Raw genomic sequence first — 19,251 nt, 5'->3', positions numbered from 1 at the left:
CAGCTTAAAAAAAAGGGGTGGGGAGGGAGAGACAGAAGCGTTTGTAACTTCCTTTAGAACCAGGTTTTAGGTCAAATAGGCTGAGCGAGTGTTTTGGATTAAGAGAAGTTTGGTTTTTCTCTGCACATGTCTCTTTTGACAGCTGACTGAATGTTAAGTCAGTTGGAGATTCATTTCGTTTAACTGGCAAATTCCCTGGGAGGACTGATGTTAGGAGTGTGTTGGGGCCTGGTGCGTTATTAACCATGTGGTGTGGATTACACAGGATACTTTGGCCGTTCTGCCTTCAGACTTCTAAGCTAATGGAGAAAATTGTGGTTAATGTGCCAGAACTTAATCAAGTCAAAACTTGTGTAGATTGAAAGCGTTGCCTTTCCCCCCTTTTAAAGAGAGAGGCTTAGAGGACACTGGAACCGGTGGGCGGTTAACAGCGAGAGGCAGCGTGTGATGGTAAAGGGCTGGCGCTGGGCGGCGGCTGTCGTCTCTGACTATTTTCCTTTTGTAGAATGGAAGTAATATTATTAATCTGGAGAATTTAATGAGATACCCATAGAAAGTGCCTGGGAAGTGGTAAACACTCAATGAATATCGGTTATTATTGTGTAAATACTTTTTACACCCAATAAAGAGTGTTTTAAAATGAGTTCAAAAGTAGAATTTGGGATCTTGTTATCCCCCCCCCCCCCATTGGTTAAGTGCATTTGGTATCATACAGAGCAGGTCATAGGACCTTGGGTGGGTTTTCAAAGAGGACCTGTCACGGTGCCTTCCACATCAGTCAGGGCCAGTCAGTTTTCCTTTGAGATCTGGAACTTTGCCCCAAGTACCTTTGTCCACTTCTTTCAGAATTTAAATACCCACATGTGCCTTTCATATTAAAAAGTCCTCCTTTAGCCCTTTTTTCACCTTTCATTTAAGTACTAATCCAGTGTTTGTTCAGTACTCCTCTAAAACTGCTTTTGGTGAGGATACTGGTTCCCTAATTGATAAAATGAGTGGAGACTTTTCTGTCTTACCTTTCTTGACCTCAGTATATACTTCATTTGACTAGTAGTTGCTTTTTAAGGACACCCTAGAGCTAGTTAGTGCTGGTGAAAGTAGGGCCTTGGGATGTTTAACATAGTCCCCAGTCATCCAAGGAAAACTCTTCCCTGGATCTTTGAAGGAGCTTGTGAAGCAGCTTGTTCTTATCTTTATCAGTTCAGCAAACGAGAGGCAAACGGGGGTGATTTTATAGTTTTCTAAGGATAGTTTAAAGAACCTGTTTGGGCTAAACTTGTTTCAACTGAGGATGGACCATCATTTGTTTCCTCTCCTATCATGGTTGTCTTAGAGCCTTTAGAAATTTTTAGGTCAAACTGTATTAACAGATAGCTCTGCCTTACTGCTGACACCAACCTGTTGCACCAGTTTGGGTGTGGTGGCAGGAACTAATTTCTTGTGTTTTGGCAGATTAGCTCTCTGCTCACTTGCAGAGTAGCACCTTTTGTGGCATTCAATTTGAGTGGGCTCATCATGTATTTTAGAAATTCCCAGTTGACTGATAATCTCTTCAAGTGAAGTGGTTTTCTACTTGATGGAGGTGTGAAGACTTTGGAAGCCTCTTATAAAACAAACAAAAACTTCTAAGATTTTTGCTGCCCACTTAATCTGCATTAATTTTATATTTCACTGCCTAAGGGCAAAAGCAGATGATTATTCATTTCCTCCAGTCACCTCAAGTGGCTGGTCTTTCCTTGTCATTCATTGTCTTCTTTTGTAAAACCACCCTGTTCACTGAGGTCTGGTTTACAGCTAATCTTCATATTATGGGAGCATTTCTGGGTTCAAACTACATATAGTTGAAATACAAAGTAATTTCATGTCTCTCGGGTTGATACTTGTTTCAGATATCAAATAGCTCTTTCCAGATACCTTTTGTGATTTCCCTGGTCATTCTTCTAAACCTGACTACACTTAAGCGTTATTCTCATAAGTTTTCTCTATATCTTCTCCTGGGCCTAAGCCTTTATTTTCTCTACCAGTAGCCTAGGTTTCTGGATGAGTATTTTTCTTGCAGTCACCTCATCAAATGCATTTCCTATAGACTTAGGCCAAAACTCGTGTGTCAAGGCAGCCTTCCTTGGTGGGTGTTCTAGGCTCTTCCTGTAGGAGGTTTCTGAGTAGACTTTCTTTGGTTCTGGATAGTTTACCTGTTTGTTAGATTGTTTTTCCTGGCCTCTGTGCTCCTACTTCTTTCTGTTTGCTTTCTGTTTCCTTTCGCTATGTTCTTAAAATTCTATTAATGTGATTTATCTCAGCCTCTTTTCTTAAAATTCACTTACCTCTAGCCTTTCTTCACTCTCTAGCCTTTCTTTCTACTGCAGTGTTACTAAAAAGTCTTCTTCAAGATTCTGCCCTAGGACATCAATCCCAGCCTCTAAGATTCTTTCCCAGCCCATCAGTTCATTCCTTTACAAATTTCATCTCTTTTAGAAACTTGTGGTTTACCTTGGCCTGGTTTTCCTTTTAATTCTAGTGCAGTGATAATTGCTCTAATTTGCTTTAAGTGTTCTTAAATATTCTTTACAATTTATAGTGATATTTTGGGTAGAGATGAAGTTGCTACAGTACATGAGGGGAGCTATTTTGTCTCTAGATTTTACCTATAAACTGCAAAATGTAATGAAAAGAGTATGGATCTTGAACTGAGAACATTTTGAATTTTAAATCTTTCTATTCCACTTGGTAGTTTTGAGACTCTTGAGTCTCAATTTCCTCATCAGTAAAATTATATGCACCTCATATGATTTTTGTGAGACTGAAAGGACAGTTTATATAAAAGATAATGCCTAGAAGATAGCATCTACGTACCAACGGTTTTATTCCCCCTTAAGAAATGGACCTCAGTTAACTAACCTTATTGTGGTAATTATTTTGCAATATATATGTGTATCAGATTATCACATTGTACACCTTAAACTTATACAATGTTATATGTCAATTATGTCTCAATAAAGCTGGGGGGGGGAGGAAGAGAAACAGATCATACCATTAAAGTAGTGACAGTCTAACATGCCAAATATCATTCATTCAGTAAAGAATTATTTATTGAGTACTTGCTGTGTGTCAGGCATTGTGGTAGGAGAAGTGGTTTAAGAAGATACTACCTTTGTTTTTAAGGCAGCTTACAGTGTGATATTTTAATATGATACAGATAAACACAGTACCAGGAGAAGACTAAGAAGGAAAAGTGAACTTGGCCAGGTTGGTGGAGGTCTGAGTAGGTGTTAAGGATCTTTTTGCTGGAAAGTGGTGGTTATGCTCCATTTTTAAGGATTAGTAGGATTTTGCCAGGTATGTAAGCTGAATAGTGAAGAAGGCATACCGTGTTGAAGGAGTATAGTGGACGAAGGGTACTTGTGAGCATATGAGGAGATTAGGCTGGGGGACCAAATTATAAAGCACTGTGTTTGCTAGGTGTTTTGACAAGCCATTGAAGGATTTTAAGCAAGTAAATGATGTAGTCTGAGCTCTGTTTTAGAAAATTTGCTATGGAAAGTGTATGGATGACGGATAAATTTCTAGGCTTCCTTGATGACTGTGTGGATTGGTGATGCTGTTAAACTTGAAGGGGAGAGGGAAAGATGAATAACAATTTAATAGTAGGGAACCCTAGAAACAGTTACTAAAGGGAAAAACAAAGACTAGTAGAGAACAAAAATGGAGCATTGAATGAAGTTTTATTGCCAAGCAAGGAACCTGATCTAGCAGAGTCTAGGTAGGCTCAGGGGGACAACTTTTTGGGAAGGAGAAATGAAGTAGCCGGAAGACCTCGAGATATCTCTGGTTTAGATTAGGAAAGCAAGCCCCTGAGTGATGATGATAGGCTGGTGACATATGGACTTGTTGGTCAGATTAGGTAGGAGTGGACTGACCAGAAGTGGTCTGTGCATGTGTCTTGAGTATATACATATGTGCCTGTCTTGAGATGATGGTGTGTAGTTAGCTGCCAATGCACAGGCTAACCTGAAAACATACGTTTGAAGTGTAGAAGAAATTAAACCTAGTTAAGCTCAGTTTCATTATACTAAGAGAAAACAATATCACTTCATATTTGAGTTAAATTACCAGAAAAGTACTATAACAGTCTTTTTTTTTTTTTTTTTTAAGAACATGTAATTCTATGTTTTGTTCCAAAACTTGTGCAGCATCTGTTAGTATATGTAGTCATAAGCTTGATCTGCGGTTTTGGGGCAAGTTGTGTGTTTCTTGGAGTCATCTGCTTCTGAGTCCTTTAAATTAGATTCAGCTTAAGTCACTCAGGGGCATGGAAATCCCAAATTATTTAGTGAATGTTTTAATTATATTGTAGATAAAAGTTTAGTAGAACCATCCCATTATAATCTTGGCTTATTTTTGCATGTATTTGGATAGGCTGTAGAAACATGCCTTCAAATTGTAATCAGACCCTGTACACATAAGACAGTCTCTGTTTAGCTTATGCTTTTTCCTTTCTACATATTACAGATTTATAAAAAGACATCGGTAGGTTTCAGGTGCTTTATTTTACATGCATACTAGCTGGGTGTTTGAGGGGGCATTATGTATAAACAGGTATCAGTAGATTTTTGGCACTTTCATTGTCAGCAGTGCTTCTTCTGCCAGTGTTGATAAGAATTTGGCATTCTGCCTTTCATTTAAACTCCACATAGCAAGTTAAGACGATCATCTGAATAGAGCTTGGACAGGATGATGTAAATGGCAATATGCCATTATAGAAAAAACCTAGGAAATGTGATGCATGAGTCCCTTGCACTGGAAATTTTTTCGGGGGAATACTTAACACAGTTTTGGCTTGCAGTGGAGTAAGAGGGAGGAGCAGTGGAAAAAGGAAGCCTTTTGTTTACTGTAAAACAATGCAGTGAATTAGACATAGCGATGTTAGAACAGGAGTCTAAACATGACAAATCTAGGCAGATTCCCTTGGAATGGCAAGTTATGCTGAGACTCAATCCTGAGCCCTCTTACAGAGGCTTGAGAATTTCTGAGACTTCAGTATCTATAGCAGTTATTGAATTGTGTACTCTGTGCATGGTTTTTTAAGGCTCTGGGGATGCAGTGGAGATCAAAATTAAGTTCTTGGCCTCATGGAGTTTAATGTTGTAGTTGGGGAATACCTTAGGAACTGAAGGGTTAATTAATTGGCTTAAATGTTTATATTTGAAAACTGTGGGTCTTTATGGATGTTTAAATTTGGTAATTCCCAGGTCTTCTTGGAGAAATGATTGATTCTGGGGCTGGGCAAAGGAACATACAAGATAAGCCTAGAGCATTTTCTAGAGTCATAAAGTATGGAAGTGTGCCTTCTTCCTCCCCAGTGATGTGGGCATGTCACAGGAACCCGGGAACCAACTGTAACAGCTCCCAATACCAAAGTTAGAACAATTTGAGCAATAAAATAAAGTAGTATTGGATTATAACCCAAAGTATAAAATAAATATTTATTAATCTATACTGATATAAATAGACGATTAAAAAACATAGATAAATGGCAGAGGGCAAACAAATCTCCCATGCAGAATTCCACATAATTTATGTAGACATTCCAATATTAAGGGTGGGGGGGATGATTCCCTGGTTCTTCAGTGTGGGCTGCACATAGTGACTTCCACCCAAAGAGTACAGTATGGAAAGGAGGGTAAAAGAGTGACTTTATAATGGGGAAGCCTTAAAAACACAGCTTGAGTCAAGTCAAGGTTAGTATCAACAGTGGTAAGTCATGTCAATAGTATGTACCCTTAATATGACATTGTGAGAATGATACTGTTACCTTTGTGGGTTTCCTCCAACAACCCATAAACCTAGAATAATCATGAAAAATCAGACACATTTAATTGAGGGCATTCTACAAAACACTTGGCCAGTATTCCTAAAAACTGTCAAGGTCATTAATAACAAGTCTGAGAAACAATAAAAAATCTGAGAAACTGTCATAGCTAAGAAGAGCCTAAGGAAACATGATGACTAAATGTAATATGGTGTCCTCAGTGGGATCTTGGAGCAGATAAAAGATGTGAAAACTAAGGAAATCTGAATAAAATATGAACGTTAGTTAATACAGTGTCAATATTAGTTCATTAAACTGTAACAAATGTACCATACTAATGTAAGATACTAATAATGGGATAAATGGGTGTGGGGTGTATGAAAACACTATACTATCTTTAATTTTTCTGTAAATCTAAAATTATTATAAAGTAAAAGTTTGTTAAATTTAATAATTCCCTACCAACCCAGGAAATACTTCAAAAGTATGAAGTTATAAAGAAGTATTTTTTACTATAAATTATAACTTTTTATAGTTGTCTTTTTTCCTATTTGTACTAGTGAGTGGCTTGTGTTTACAATGGAGCCTGTTTGGGAAACTAAGTGTCTTTGGCAGCCACTTTGCTCTATTAGAGCAGATCATCAAGTATTTGAGTGACTACAGTTTTTTAGAGGTTGAAAGGATGCCGAAGACCAAGGAGTTATCCTTGTTTACATTGTCGTAGAAATAGGGTTAATATAATTGGAGAACATTATATGACAATATACCTTTTTATTGTGCGTTAGAGAGAAGGCTCCTTGAGATGTTTGGTGTTGGGAAAGGGCGCCAGTAGGTAGCTGGGCCCTGGGGTAAGCAGATTGCTGACAGGTGGTGAGGAAGCAGCCCCGCTTTGAAGAGAAGGACTGGCGAGGTCGAGAGAAGTGGGAGTGAGCCTGGCTTCATATCCACCTTTTAGTCTGCTCATCCTTATGAGCAGACACCCTCCTTGGCAGTGGTTTCCTGAGGGTTGTCTTGATTCAGCAAGTAGTTGAGTGCATATTGTATGTAAGATACATAATAAACTGTAGGAGAGCTAAAAAGTCACTAGTTTGTCTCTAAGAAATTTAGAGCTTATTGGGCCATAGAAGGAAGGATAAGACATCATGTGAGTAACTTGGTTACAAGCAGGTGAGAAGGGACATATAAAACGAGTCAAAATGTTGGAAGTTCACAGGAAGGGCGAGATCACAATCAGATTGTGAGAAAGGAGAATCAGAGAAGGTTTCACATGGAATTGAAATTTGATAAATGGATAAGATTTTGAGGATCAGTGGTTAGAATAAGAGAACTTGAGGTGGGAGGAATATTTTGAATAAAGGCAAAGGCAGAAAAGTCCTGGGCTTTTTAGTGGGAACAAAGAGGTTGAGATTTTCAGTCTGGAGGTTAATGAGAGAAGGCTGGGTCGTTGATAGCCTTTTGAGTGAGTAATCTATGGAAACAGTATAGAGCCTGGATTCAAAATGCTCCTCTACTTGGGGACGGGTTGGGACTCCCTGTGGCTCTAAGCTGTAGTTTCCTTAAGATATTAAAACATAACTTACGAACTTTTAAGGATCAAGCAAGAAACTCTGTGGGTTATTTTGGCACATTATAAATAGATATATTATTTAAATGTGAACACTGGAAATGGAAATAGACAGAGAGAGATGTGATACTTGATATAATCTGGCAACTGCTTTAGCTGTAGGGTGGCCAGGGAGAGGGAGAGATAAGAAAGACGGCTGCTTTCTGGAAAGTGGGAGTGTGTGGTGCACTTCGCAGAGCAGGGCGGACAAAAGGGAGAGCTAGATCATTAGGGGGCCGATTAAGTCTGTTGGAATAAGTGTAACTTGAAGTGCTGGTGAGGTTTCAGAGTGGGCATGTGGTAGTCAGTTGAAATGTGGGCTTGCAGCTCAGGGGAGGAGTGAGGCTAAACACAGATTTAGACTCACCAATGTTTACTGAAAGCTTACTAGATACTAAACCCCAACCCCCAATCTGATGGTATTTGAAGGTGGGACTTTTGGGCGGTAGTTAGGTCATTCGGGTGGAGCTCTTATATTGGGACTTGTGTCCTTTATGAGACTTAAGAGAGGTGATCCTTCTCTTGGCCATGTGAGGATACAGCAAGAAGGTAGCTGTCTGCAGCACTGGGAGAGGGCCCTCACCAGACATTGATTGAATCTGCTGGCACCCTGATCTTGGACTCCCCAGACTGTGGGAGATAAAATGTTAAGCCCCCTCTGTGGTATGGCAGCCCAAGTGAAAACAGGCTTCTCACCAGGTATCTTGCTCTTTAAGATGCTTGCAACCTAGTGGGTTAATTTTATTATAAATTTTAGAGTAGAAGGAATAATAATAGCTGATATTTATTGAGCACTTGCTGTATACCAGGTACTATTCCAAGTGTTTTATGTGTTTCAATCTATTTAATCTTTAAACCTCCACTATGAGGCGTCTGTCTCATAGTATCCTCATTTTTACAGGTGAGATATCTGAGATGAAAAGATATTAAGTAGTTTTTCAGGGTCACAAGTTAAGTTACAGCAAAACCCAGGCATCTGACTCTTAAGTGTTTAACTTTATATAGTGCTTATAGCTTAGCACTTTACTATGCTGTCTTTTGTGAGTGGCTATAGAAAAAGAAGGTAGAGAGAAACTTGGGAGTGGCCAGAGAGAGGTACATCTTTTTGCCTATATGTAGTGTTCTGGCTTCTTTGCAACTATGGACTTGAATTGTATAATAAGGTTTCTTTCTCTTGGTTTTCCGATGAAGAAAGTTATTGTGTGGCTAAATTTAGATATACTAATATCAATTTCTTGAGCAGTTATCAGTAAGGAAGTGGGTCTGTTTGAATGAAGGTGTCCAGTGGAGAGGAGGGGGTGGCTCAGTCTCCAGTAGCGCTAGCCAGGATAGTGTTCAGTCTGCAAACAGCATAGGAGGTCCTTAAATCATAGTGAATTTACCACCCTTATGAATGGAGGAAAGTACTTTTATTTGTTTTCATCATCAAGTTGGAAATATTGATTTAAGATACAAAGCTGAAATACTTCCATAGTTTCTTGCAGTAATAGCTTCAACACTGTGCCTGCTATGTGCCAGGTACCTAGACTGCATACTTTACAGTTATTTCAAGCTTACATTTTATCTCCCACAGTCTGGGGAATCCAAGCTTACCTCTGATCAGTATAAGGTTAAAATGTACAGTTGTGGCTAGAAATAATATCTGCATTTATTTATTATATCAAAGTGGATCATTGCTTTTGTGTTGAAAAAGTTAATAAACTTGCACTTAACTTTTAAAAAGCTTATTTGTACACCCTAACCTTGTTTCAGTTTTTTTCAGTTAAAAAACTACACTTGTTGGGAAACTTTTTGACTAAAATCTTCATATGTTTGATATGAGTGAGCTAGAAAGGCCATTTTTAATTGGTTAACTTGAGAACTAGTTTTTCCTTTGGTGAAATATTTAAATACTGATATTGTTTGTTGTTTTAGTAAGAATATTTACCTCATTGTGGTAGAACCTGTATCATCTAATGCATCATCTTATACACTAATTAAATTAATTACCTGCCACGTACTAAGTACATTAAGTTTAACTGAGAGGCCCAGTTTGTTTTGCAACATGCATGAAATGAATTGCCTAAAATTCCTTGATTAAATGGCACTGTAGCAAGATACTTAGTTAAAAGCGGTCTAATACGATTGTAGAGGTAAACTATTATATGTATTGAAAGAGGAAAATTGCTTCTTATCTGTTGAAGGCTCTTCTTCACCCTAGGTTCCTATTAGCCATGTTGTGAACCTGTATCACCAATAATTGCTTTAACCAGCATTTAAGTTCCTTTGAAAAGGAAGAGCTGACCTGAGAGACTATGTTTCATTCTGTATATGATGGTTAAGAGTTTGGGTTCTGTAATTAGATTAATTTGACTTGGAATCTAAACTCTAGAATTTACGGGGTAATCTTTGGCAAGTCTTTTATGCCTGGACTTCAGTTTCTTTATTTCTAAAATGTAGGTAATACAAAAATTAATAAATAAAATGTAAGTAATACTTTTGACTTCACAGAGTGGTTGGTGTACACTTGCACATAGTAAATATTCAATAAATGTTATCCAATCTTTTTACATTTCTTACTAAAATTACATTGTATTAAACGTACTATTTGTAAATGGACTTTTACTCTTTAAAAAAAAATATATATATATCTTTATTGACTTCAGAGAGAGGAAGGGAGAGGGAGAGAGATAGAAACATCAATGATGAGAGAGTCATCGCTCGGCTGCCTCCTGCATGCTCCCTTCCCACTGGGGATCAAGCCTGCAACCTGGGCATGTGCCCTGACTGGGAATCGAACCGTGATCTCCTGGATCATAGGTTGATGCTCAACCGCTGAGCCACGCTGGCAGGGCTGGACTTTTACTCTTAATATCATATTAAGAAAATATTTTTTTGTCAGTAAACATACTTGCATAATTTTAATGGCTGTGTAATATTTCAACATGCTCTTTGTCATCCTTAACCATTTGATTATTGTGCACATAGGGTTGTATCTGATATTTTTGCTCATTGCAACATTTTATAATAAATCTCTTGAATGTGAATCTTTGTGTAACGCTCCTGTTTCAAGTAACAATAACTAAAACACATACATATAAAAATCATGTTGTGTACATATTTTCTGTAGAATTTGTTTCATTTTCATTTCACATTTAAGAGTTGAGGTAGAGGTCGTTTCTTGGAGCAGAAAGATGTAAATTGCCGTCATGTGCCAGGATCAGGAAGGATGCATATTAGTAGACATTTTTAAAACACTAGGCCATCTTGTTGGAATTTGTATAGGAATGTTATCCTGAACTTCAGTTTTATTTTACAATGATAATATAAGTTCAAAGAGAGCCCAGAGAAATCTACTCTGTTCAAAAATAGTCTGTACAACTTTTGAGTTGCAGGAACAGTATTATAAAATCTGTTTTTGTGGGGCGAAGGAAGACGGGATGTCTGAGTGTTTTTTTCCCTTTCTTTCAAGCAGTCTCATTCCAATCAGCAGTGTAATTGGAATGCAGCTCCAATCTGGAGGAGGAAGGGGAATTTTTGGCAAGAAGACACTGAGCAGTTGGGAGTTTTATTCAGATGAAGCATAGACAGCCATTCATTATGAGTACAGCTCAGTAAGAACAGCAATAGCATTCTATTTCTACAGCTGGGATTTATACTCTGATATTATTACATAGTGTTTTGCATGTAGTAACTCCTTTCCATCCAGAAAAGAATTATTGACTTAAGTGAAATGGTAATATTTATTACATCTGCACTTCTGCAAATGGTTTCCTCCAGTTACTGCCTCAAATAAAAGTTACTAAAAGGAGATTTTTGCAAAATTTGAAAACATTTCTTGAGAAAACAACAATATTTGAGTTATATTTGACATGTAGGCTCTGAGGGCAAAGGACTATGTCTTATTTATTTTTGTATCTGCAGAACCTATCATAGCACTTGGCACAAACTGGGTGCTCAGGAAATGGTGAATGAAAGCATGAATGATGTAGAAAGTGCTTCCTTCTCATTAAGCATCTTGAGATGGTCACATCTGCATCTGTGTGAAATAGGAGTTACCAGTATACAAACAAGGCCTACCGTAGCTTATTTTTATGATCTGTACCTATTTCAAACCATCTATCTGCAGAAGGGGTGAATAGAATAGCTAGAACAGGCTAGGTTTTGGGAATGTAAACTTAAGAATGAAAAATGCTTTGAAGGAATTTGAGAAAGGTACATGATCAAAGCAGTCTAGTAAGGTTAATCTAGTGCAAATCTACAGGCCATGTGAGACATGGTTTCTAATGGATTCTGGAGTAATGGCGTTGTGCTGGTGTAATGCCACATTTTGTAGTTAGCATTAATCAAATTGACACATGATTGCTAAATAAATATCTAGATTCCAGTTTAATGTTTTGTTTTAGTATAAAAATTAGTGAAAATTTATTGAATTATATACTTAAGATTTTTGCACCTTTCTGTATATGTTACTTTGGTAGAAAGCTTACTAAACATTAAAGTTATTGAAATATTGATAACTGTCTAGGAGAAATTCTACACTCCCTAGCCTTTGTTCTGGCCCCATCCACCTTACAAGTTTTCTCTCCTGCCAGTCCCTTCCAGTAGCTTAGTCCAGTGTTTCTCAAAATTATTTTTTCCTCTCCCCTGTAATAATCATTTAGAAAACTAAAATGAAAGTTCATCCACACTGCTACCCCTCCTTAGCTCCATGATTTCCAGTCTTGGTTCAACTTCCTATAGTTTCTATTACAAAAAATGGTAAATTTACAAATACAAATTTATACAATTATAAATATAAAATTATGTTACAAATATGAAATTATATTATAATATGTAATTATAATACATACATTCCCCAGGAGATTCTGATATATACCTCCTTGGTTGAGAATTTGTTATGGTGACAGATAGTTTGTCCTATTGAAAGTCTTTAACTCACTGAGCATTTCCTGAGTGCTTATAATTGGTACTGAGGATAGAAAGAGCAATGGACTGTGTGGTGTTCTAGTACCCAGAGTACATTCTCAAGAAAAAGAATAGTGTAGTAAAGCCTCCAAGGTGTGAAAATAATTTATTTGTGCAAATAAATTACCACATCTCATATTATGTTTGAGAGTCTGCCTTTTAAAATTTATAAATGAGAGTTTTTTTCTTTTAGGTACAAAATAATTTAAGCAAAAACTGGCTGGAGCTCTTGATCTCTAGCGTTAAGGTTAGCAATCTGACCAATCCTGGTATTTCTTTATGTTTTAAGTTAACCTGTAAGTGAACTTCTTGTAGGACCCTGATATTATCTTTCCTAGTCTCTGGGTTACTAAAATTCAGTTTCTCTTCATAAACTTTAAAACTGATTTTAAAGTTCTTTGTTCTTTTGATTTTTCAATTGCCCTTTGAAAGTTACTCATATATTAGCAACATCTTATTTGTGATTTTTGAAAGAAAATTTGTCAAATGTGACCTGAGTATGTTTTAAATAAAGGGAAACAATAAAAATAAGATTCCATAAGTCAAAATCATGATTACTTGAGAATTGGTAATTTATCCATCATATAGAATAAAAGTCCCCCTTTCAATAAAATTATTTCAGACTATTTTGAAGAGTGTTTCATTCATTCAACAAAAATTTATTGAGTGCCCATCAAATGCCTGACTCAATGTGTGCTTGGTGCTGGAGATACAAAGAAATGGGGCAGATGTGATTTTTGCTGTATGGAGTTTCCCACCTCCGTAGTTATAAGCAGCATTCTAAACTTACACAATTATTATAAAGTGTGATGAAGTGATGAATGCCTGTGATGAGAATGGTCTCCTGTGAAAATAGAAGTGGGTGGAGAGTTGAGAGAAACATGTTCTCAAAGGCTTCCTTCCCTTTTAAGGCCTAAAAGATGAGAAGGTGAAGCCTGAGAAAAATGTTTCAGGCCCCTGAAGGTTGTGGGTAAAAGATGGTGTACATTTAAGAAAGTGAAAGTATGACTGGATCTTGAACTTGGGGGCTTGGAGGGGAGAGATGGTGATGAAAAATGAGGTCAGAGGTAGGGGTAAGCATGAGCCAGGGCCAGAAGGGCGTTGTAAACCAATGTGAAGTTTGGGCCTGAAGACTTTGGGAGTGTTTTAAGGATAGAGGTCAGTAGAGGAGACAGGGACATGTTCCCTGAGAAAGTGGTAGGTTGGGTATGAGATACTGAGCACAGGTGGAAGGATAGTTCTAAGGAATGCTTTCAGGACCTTTGGAATGTTACTAGAAGCAGGGTAAATGGATGGAAGGATTAATCATATTTTTAGAAAGATCACTTTGGGTCCAGTGTGGAGAACTGATTGGAGGAGATTGAGGCTTGAGGCAGGGGACTGATTGGGAGGCTGTTGTAATGATCTAGACAGTAGTTGATGGTGCCTGGGCTAGGGTGGTGGCACTGATAATAGAAATAGCCAGATGAAGGATATTGATTAGAACTGGTAATTGCCGGGAAGTGGGGAGAGGGAGGAGTAGTGGAGGCTACTATGGAGGTTTCTGTCTGAGGCAGTGGAGTGGAAAGAAGGGCTATTTATTGAAAGAAAGTAGATTGGAGGAGTTTGGGGGAGAGAGAAGATGGGGATTTTATTTTGGGAGGTTATATTTAGTTTACCTGTGTGGACCTGGAATTCAGGAGAGAGCAAAGGGTTGAGTTTTTAGATTTAGGCGTCATCAAAATGGTAGAGACCAGAGAGAGTGTATGGAAAAATGGCTCTCCAGATGTATATTTTGAGAGGGAAGATCCTTGTCAATCTATTAAACTGAACTTTCTCCCAGAAAAAATGTGAGTTCTTACACATACATATAACAGTTTACAAATAATTCTATGGTTTACAAAGATGGACATCTGGGTTCCTCAGGTTATAGAGTAAAAGAAGAGGGCCTAGGCAAAACCATGAAGAACCTCAACTTTCATGGGTGGAGCATAGGAGAAAAGATCTGGCAAGAAAGACAGAATGAGTTTCATGCCTGGTGTAAAACCAGGTGGATGTGGGGTTAAACAGAAACCAAAAGAAGAGAGAGGTTCCAGAAGAGGGCGTAGTCAGTAGAGGCAAATGCCCCTCAGGGGTCAGATGTGATAAAGAATGAAGTGTCCATTGGATGGATTTAGTTATTAGGTTCCCAGGGCTTTGGAGAAGCAGTGTAGGGACAATGGTGAGAGAGGAAGCCATATACAATGGGAGGCAAAGAAGGGGAGTCACCAAGTAGACAGTTCTTTCAAGCAGTTTCCTTATGGAGGAGGAGAGGTTGGATGGTGGCTGGAGGTAGGAGGCATGGGTGAGGCTTGAGTACGTTTAAGTGCAGATGAGGCTGTTCAGTAGAGGAGAGGGGAGACAGGCCCCTGTGAAAGCGGTGCATTGGGCATGAGACCCACAGCACAGGCCGACGGGTAGCGGCAGGCAGAGAGCAGAGTGGGCATGGTAAGTGGGAGGGCGGAAAAAGAATGAGTGCCAAACTGTAAACTTGCATGTTTAGCGACAAGATGCTGGGAGAATTTGCATATGTTTTCTGTTTCGCCGAAGTAGGATGTGAAATCCTCTCATTTTTTGAACTAGGACCACTTCTAATACTAAAGACTAATTCATGTGTGTGTGTATATGTATTGTGTGTATATGGATCCTGAGTACTCTTCTTCAGTTTATATGATGATGATGGAAGTTTAGGGCGGAGTGCTTCTAAATCAGGTCGGTGACTTGGCACTCTTAGTTATGGCCTTCGTTTTCATGATTGAGGTTTTATGACTTGAAAAGCAAAACTATTTCTAAGAGATTTTGAATAATAAATCAGTATCTTGTGCCTACTTGATAATATTATTCATTTACTAATGACATCTGTTTTCAAAATGACTTTTGAGCTTTAAAAGTGATTAGTTATATTTAGACATATTCCCAAAGTTTATAATGTTAAATGAATTTTTACACACCAAACTTCCAGTAATTGTAACTAATTGAACAGAACATTTAAATTGTGAGTAGAAGTGGGTAGAATTAATCAAACATTACTTTTATAGATATTTTATAAATTAAACTATAAATACATGGAAATTGATGTTCTTCCTGCACTTGTATTGAGCTTGAATTAAAGAAATGAAGTTTATGGCTCTGTATAAGCAGTAATATTTTAATTGAAATATAATTCACACCCTATAAAATTCACCCCTTTACAGTGCAATTCAATGTTTTTTTAAAAAATTGATTTTTAGAGAGAGAGGAAGAGAGAGAGAGAGAAATATTGATCAGTTGCATCCTGTATATGCCCCAACTGGGGATCCAACCCACGACCTAGGTATGTGCCCTGACTGGGAATTGAACCTGAAACCTTTTGGTATATGGGACGATGCTCCAAATGTCTGAGCTGCCAGGCCAGGGCTGCAATTCAGTGGTTTTAATACATTCACAAGGTTGTGCATCCATCACCACATAAGTAACAATTTAATGCAAGGTAATCCAGAGAATGTAGATTTGGGATATTTAGTTCAGGGTATTAACTTTTAATTTTTGGAAGATATAGATCTGTCTTGTCGTTGAGCTGATTTAGAAGGTAATTAATTTATCTCTCCTGTAAAGTTTCTGTGGCATTTAGATGCAGAGTAAATAATAGAACGCTGTTTAAAAAAATCTGTATCAAGAAAGCTTTATCTTATTTATGATTCTCTTCAGTATAAAATTGTTTTATCCCTAAAACATACATAAACCTGAATTTACATATTTCCTTCTTAGAACTATTTTCTTCTTGCCCCCAAGCTACCCTGAGTACAGATCTTGTTGGAAGATAGGGATTGGGTCCTTATTAGAATAGCAGATTTATAAACTTACTTGTCCTCAGCTGTTACTGGTGATCGTTGCTAAGGTTGCAGCCACTAGTTTAGCTGTCTTTTGCTAGACTTTAATGGACATTTGTGATCATATTTCATAGCTTGCTGTAGTCAGTGTTTATTCAGTGGTGTTTTCAGTGTTTAAAAATGCAGTCTTACCATTTTATTTTAATTTTTCCCATGTATTTTTTGTTTCCTTTACAGTACTCTGTGCAAAAAACTTGGTGAAAAAGGATTTTTTCCGTAAGTAAATTAACTTTAAATCTTGTATGTTGTGTGTGAATTTTTTGGACAGCATTTTCAGAATTGTCTGGTTTAGGGGTTTCTCTATTCAGAAATATACTCAGTGTTGTTTTATGAATGCTTTGGTTCAGAGCCTTTTGCATTGCTTTTTTTAAAAGAGGATTTTGTGCTTTTAAGCCTTAACCCCCTTCCCTTTGCCCACTCCTCCCACATATTTGTGTGAAGTGTGTATGTGCGCGTGCGCGCTGGTGTGTATATGCAGATGTGTGTAATGTATATTGAAAGTGTCATGCTACTAGATTTCTAGAAAATGTTTGAGATTATTTTGTAAACACTTTTTTCCTAACGCTTTACAGGACATTGTACCCATGCATTCAGGATTCCTTGGAAAGTAGAGAGGTCATTCAGCTTGTTTGGAATTTCCAGACTGTAGGAAAGAAAAGTCTGCCACATTTGATTGTGGATGCTCTTTAGTCTCACACTCCGTTGGACATTTGGCTCCCATGTTTGCAGTCTCTTTGCCGATCTGTTATGAAACTTTTTTTGTGGCTTTATTTAGGATTAAGTTTTGTGGAGGAGGAATGTTAATAGCTTTAATTTATTGAGTAAAAAATGATAAAATTTTTAGTAAAAAAGCTTTTAAAAAAAAAAAAGTCTTTATTGATTTCAGAGAGAGGAAAAGAGAGAGAGAAACATCAGTGATGAGAGAGTCATTGATTGGCTGTAGCCCGCAACCCAGGCATGTGCCCTGACTGGGAATCGAACCTCGATCTCCTGGATCCTAAGTCAATGCTCAGCCACTGAGCCATGCCTGGCTGGGCAGAAAAAAACCTCTTAAGCCAACAAAATTTTATATGTAAAGTATTTGAAGTTAGACATAAAGATTAGCTTTTTAAATTCAGGTCCTACTAGTGAGCAAAAACTACCTGCAAGTGCTAATTTAATATGACATTAGATAATGCTCAAGGGTTTGGTTAAAATAAATAATAGGCTCTTGATAGATTTTCAAATCATACTTAATTCATTCCACTTGAAATTTTATTACTTCCAAGTCTTCCTAGAGTAGAACCTGAATTAAAGTTTATAAAATAACATCTTATAAAACTATATAATTAAAAAGTTTTATGGTATCTGTGCTTTAGGACATAGTTAAGAAGAAAGATATAACCAGCTGATGTACCATGTACCCTCTACCCCAATTTTTGTACCCAGTGGTCTTTCGCTGGGCTGCCACCAATTAATACTGTTTTCACAGGCTAATGCTAAAGTACCCACCTCACCCCTGTCCCTAATAACCTAATAACCACTGTGTACCCTTCTTAAGACTGATCTGAGGTAGGATTTATCCTAGTAGGACGGCAAAGTGGCAAATAGGATCAGATAGGCAGGTGACAGGAGCAAAGGATGGGAAGTGAGGACTGCACACTCTTACAACTGCTTCTGTACCGTCCAAGCCATCTGCTCTGGTTTTAAAGATAAAACCTTCAGTTTTGTCTCCTGGCCTTCCTCACCAAATTCTTTTCCTTCCTCCGGGTCCCAAGACACAGCTTCTTCAGTAAAATACCCAAATAGCTGTGTCTCAGTTTTCCTAGGAAATCTAGACAGATCTTTCTTTAGTCCTTTGGAAACCTCCAGAGGTGATGGTTATCACTCAGATGATCTTTATCTGTCCTTAGGTTGTATGTGAAAAAGAAAAGAAAAAGAAGGAAACTCTCCCATTTTATTGGTGTAAGCAGTAAAAATTGATAAAAATTCTTAAGAGCTGCGAGCTTGCTTTAGGGATAAAAAAGTTAAGGGAAACTGTGCGATTATCTTTAAAACCCAGAGTGGAAGAAACACTCGATGGCCCTGGAATGGGAAACAGGAAAGCCCGTCCCAAGGTCTTCAGAAGGGACTTGGCCGGGAGCGGCCCTCCCAGGTCACACTGGTGAAGGTTCTCCTGCTGTGGTGGATTTACCTTTATTTTTCCTCTCTTCATAAGTTGAGAGTTGCTCACATTAATTTCAGACAAAGAAATAATAGTTCCTAAATCTCTTAAGTTTGAGTGAGAATTTGTGTTTATTGATAAGGATGTAATTATCATTGATACTGAAATATACTTAAGTTTTTGCTTGTTACTCAGTTTAAATCATGTTGAATGAGAAAAGTAAATTTTAATCTGGAGCAGGACTATAAGCTGATGAAATATATATATATATATTTCTGTTTTAACTATTCATTTTATAGGAATAAATTGTACTGCCATGCGTGGTCTTTTGTAGAGTAATTTGTAATTTGAGATAATACTATTTATTTTAGGGTATCTACCCTTGTTGAAAACGTTTTCCTCAGTCATTTCTTTTAGAACTGTTTATAAGCTTATTGGCTTTTTAAAATAGGTACTTCCTTCTTCCTCCCAAATTTTAGCAGCAAAGTTTTCAAACATATAGGAACATTTAAAGAATTTTACAATGAATATACATCTAGATTTGACCATTAACTTTATCCATTTATCCATTATGATGTTTTTAAAAGAATATTGTCATTAGTATCAAATTATTTTTTTTCTTTCATGCAACATTAAAATAAAGGATTTGTGTGTAACATACTCTCTTAGGATGTTGTATAGGGGCCATATTGAAGTTGCTCAGAACCAAGATTGGTTAGCTGAATGTTTATTTTCCTCCCCCAATCAAAAACAAAGCTATCTTTTCCCTAGTAAGTAACTTACTTTTAAGTTGAAATTTTTATTTCATTATTATTTTCAGCTCATTAAGTGCATTTGTGTAGTAAGAAAATTCTTGAGCTTT

At 37.4% G+C, this 19,251-nt stretch overlaps 1 protein-coding gene across 1 annotated transcript in view; it reads left to right on the top strand.

The window, feature by feature from the left end:
• Positions 1 to 19,251, top strand: part of SMURF2 (SMAD specific E3 ubiquitin protein ligase 2) — a 72,175-nt gene that overhangs the window by 20,037 nt on the left and 32,887 nt on the right. The window contains exon 2 of the mRNA XM_087826311.1: positions 16,424 to 16,462. Coding sequence (XP_087682437.1) covers positions 16,424 to 16,462 — 39 coding nt within the window. The remainder of the gene's footprint in view (positions 1 to 16,423; positions 16,463 to 19,251) is intronic.

This window comes from Miniopterus natalensis, chromosome 17 (genome assembly GCF_054644295.1).
Source record: "Miniopterus natalensis isolate mMinNat1 chromosome 17, mMinNat1.hap1, whole genome shotgun sequence".
Classification (NCBI taxonomy): Eukaryota; Metazoa; Chordata; class Mammalia; order Chiroptera; family Miniopteridae; genus Miniopterus; species Miniopterus natalensis.
Note: the sequence above shows the minus strand (reverse complement) of the source record. Positions and strands in the feature narration are given on the sequence as shown.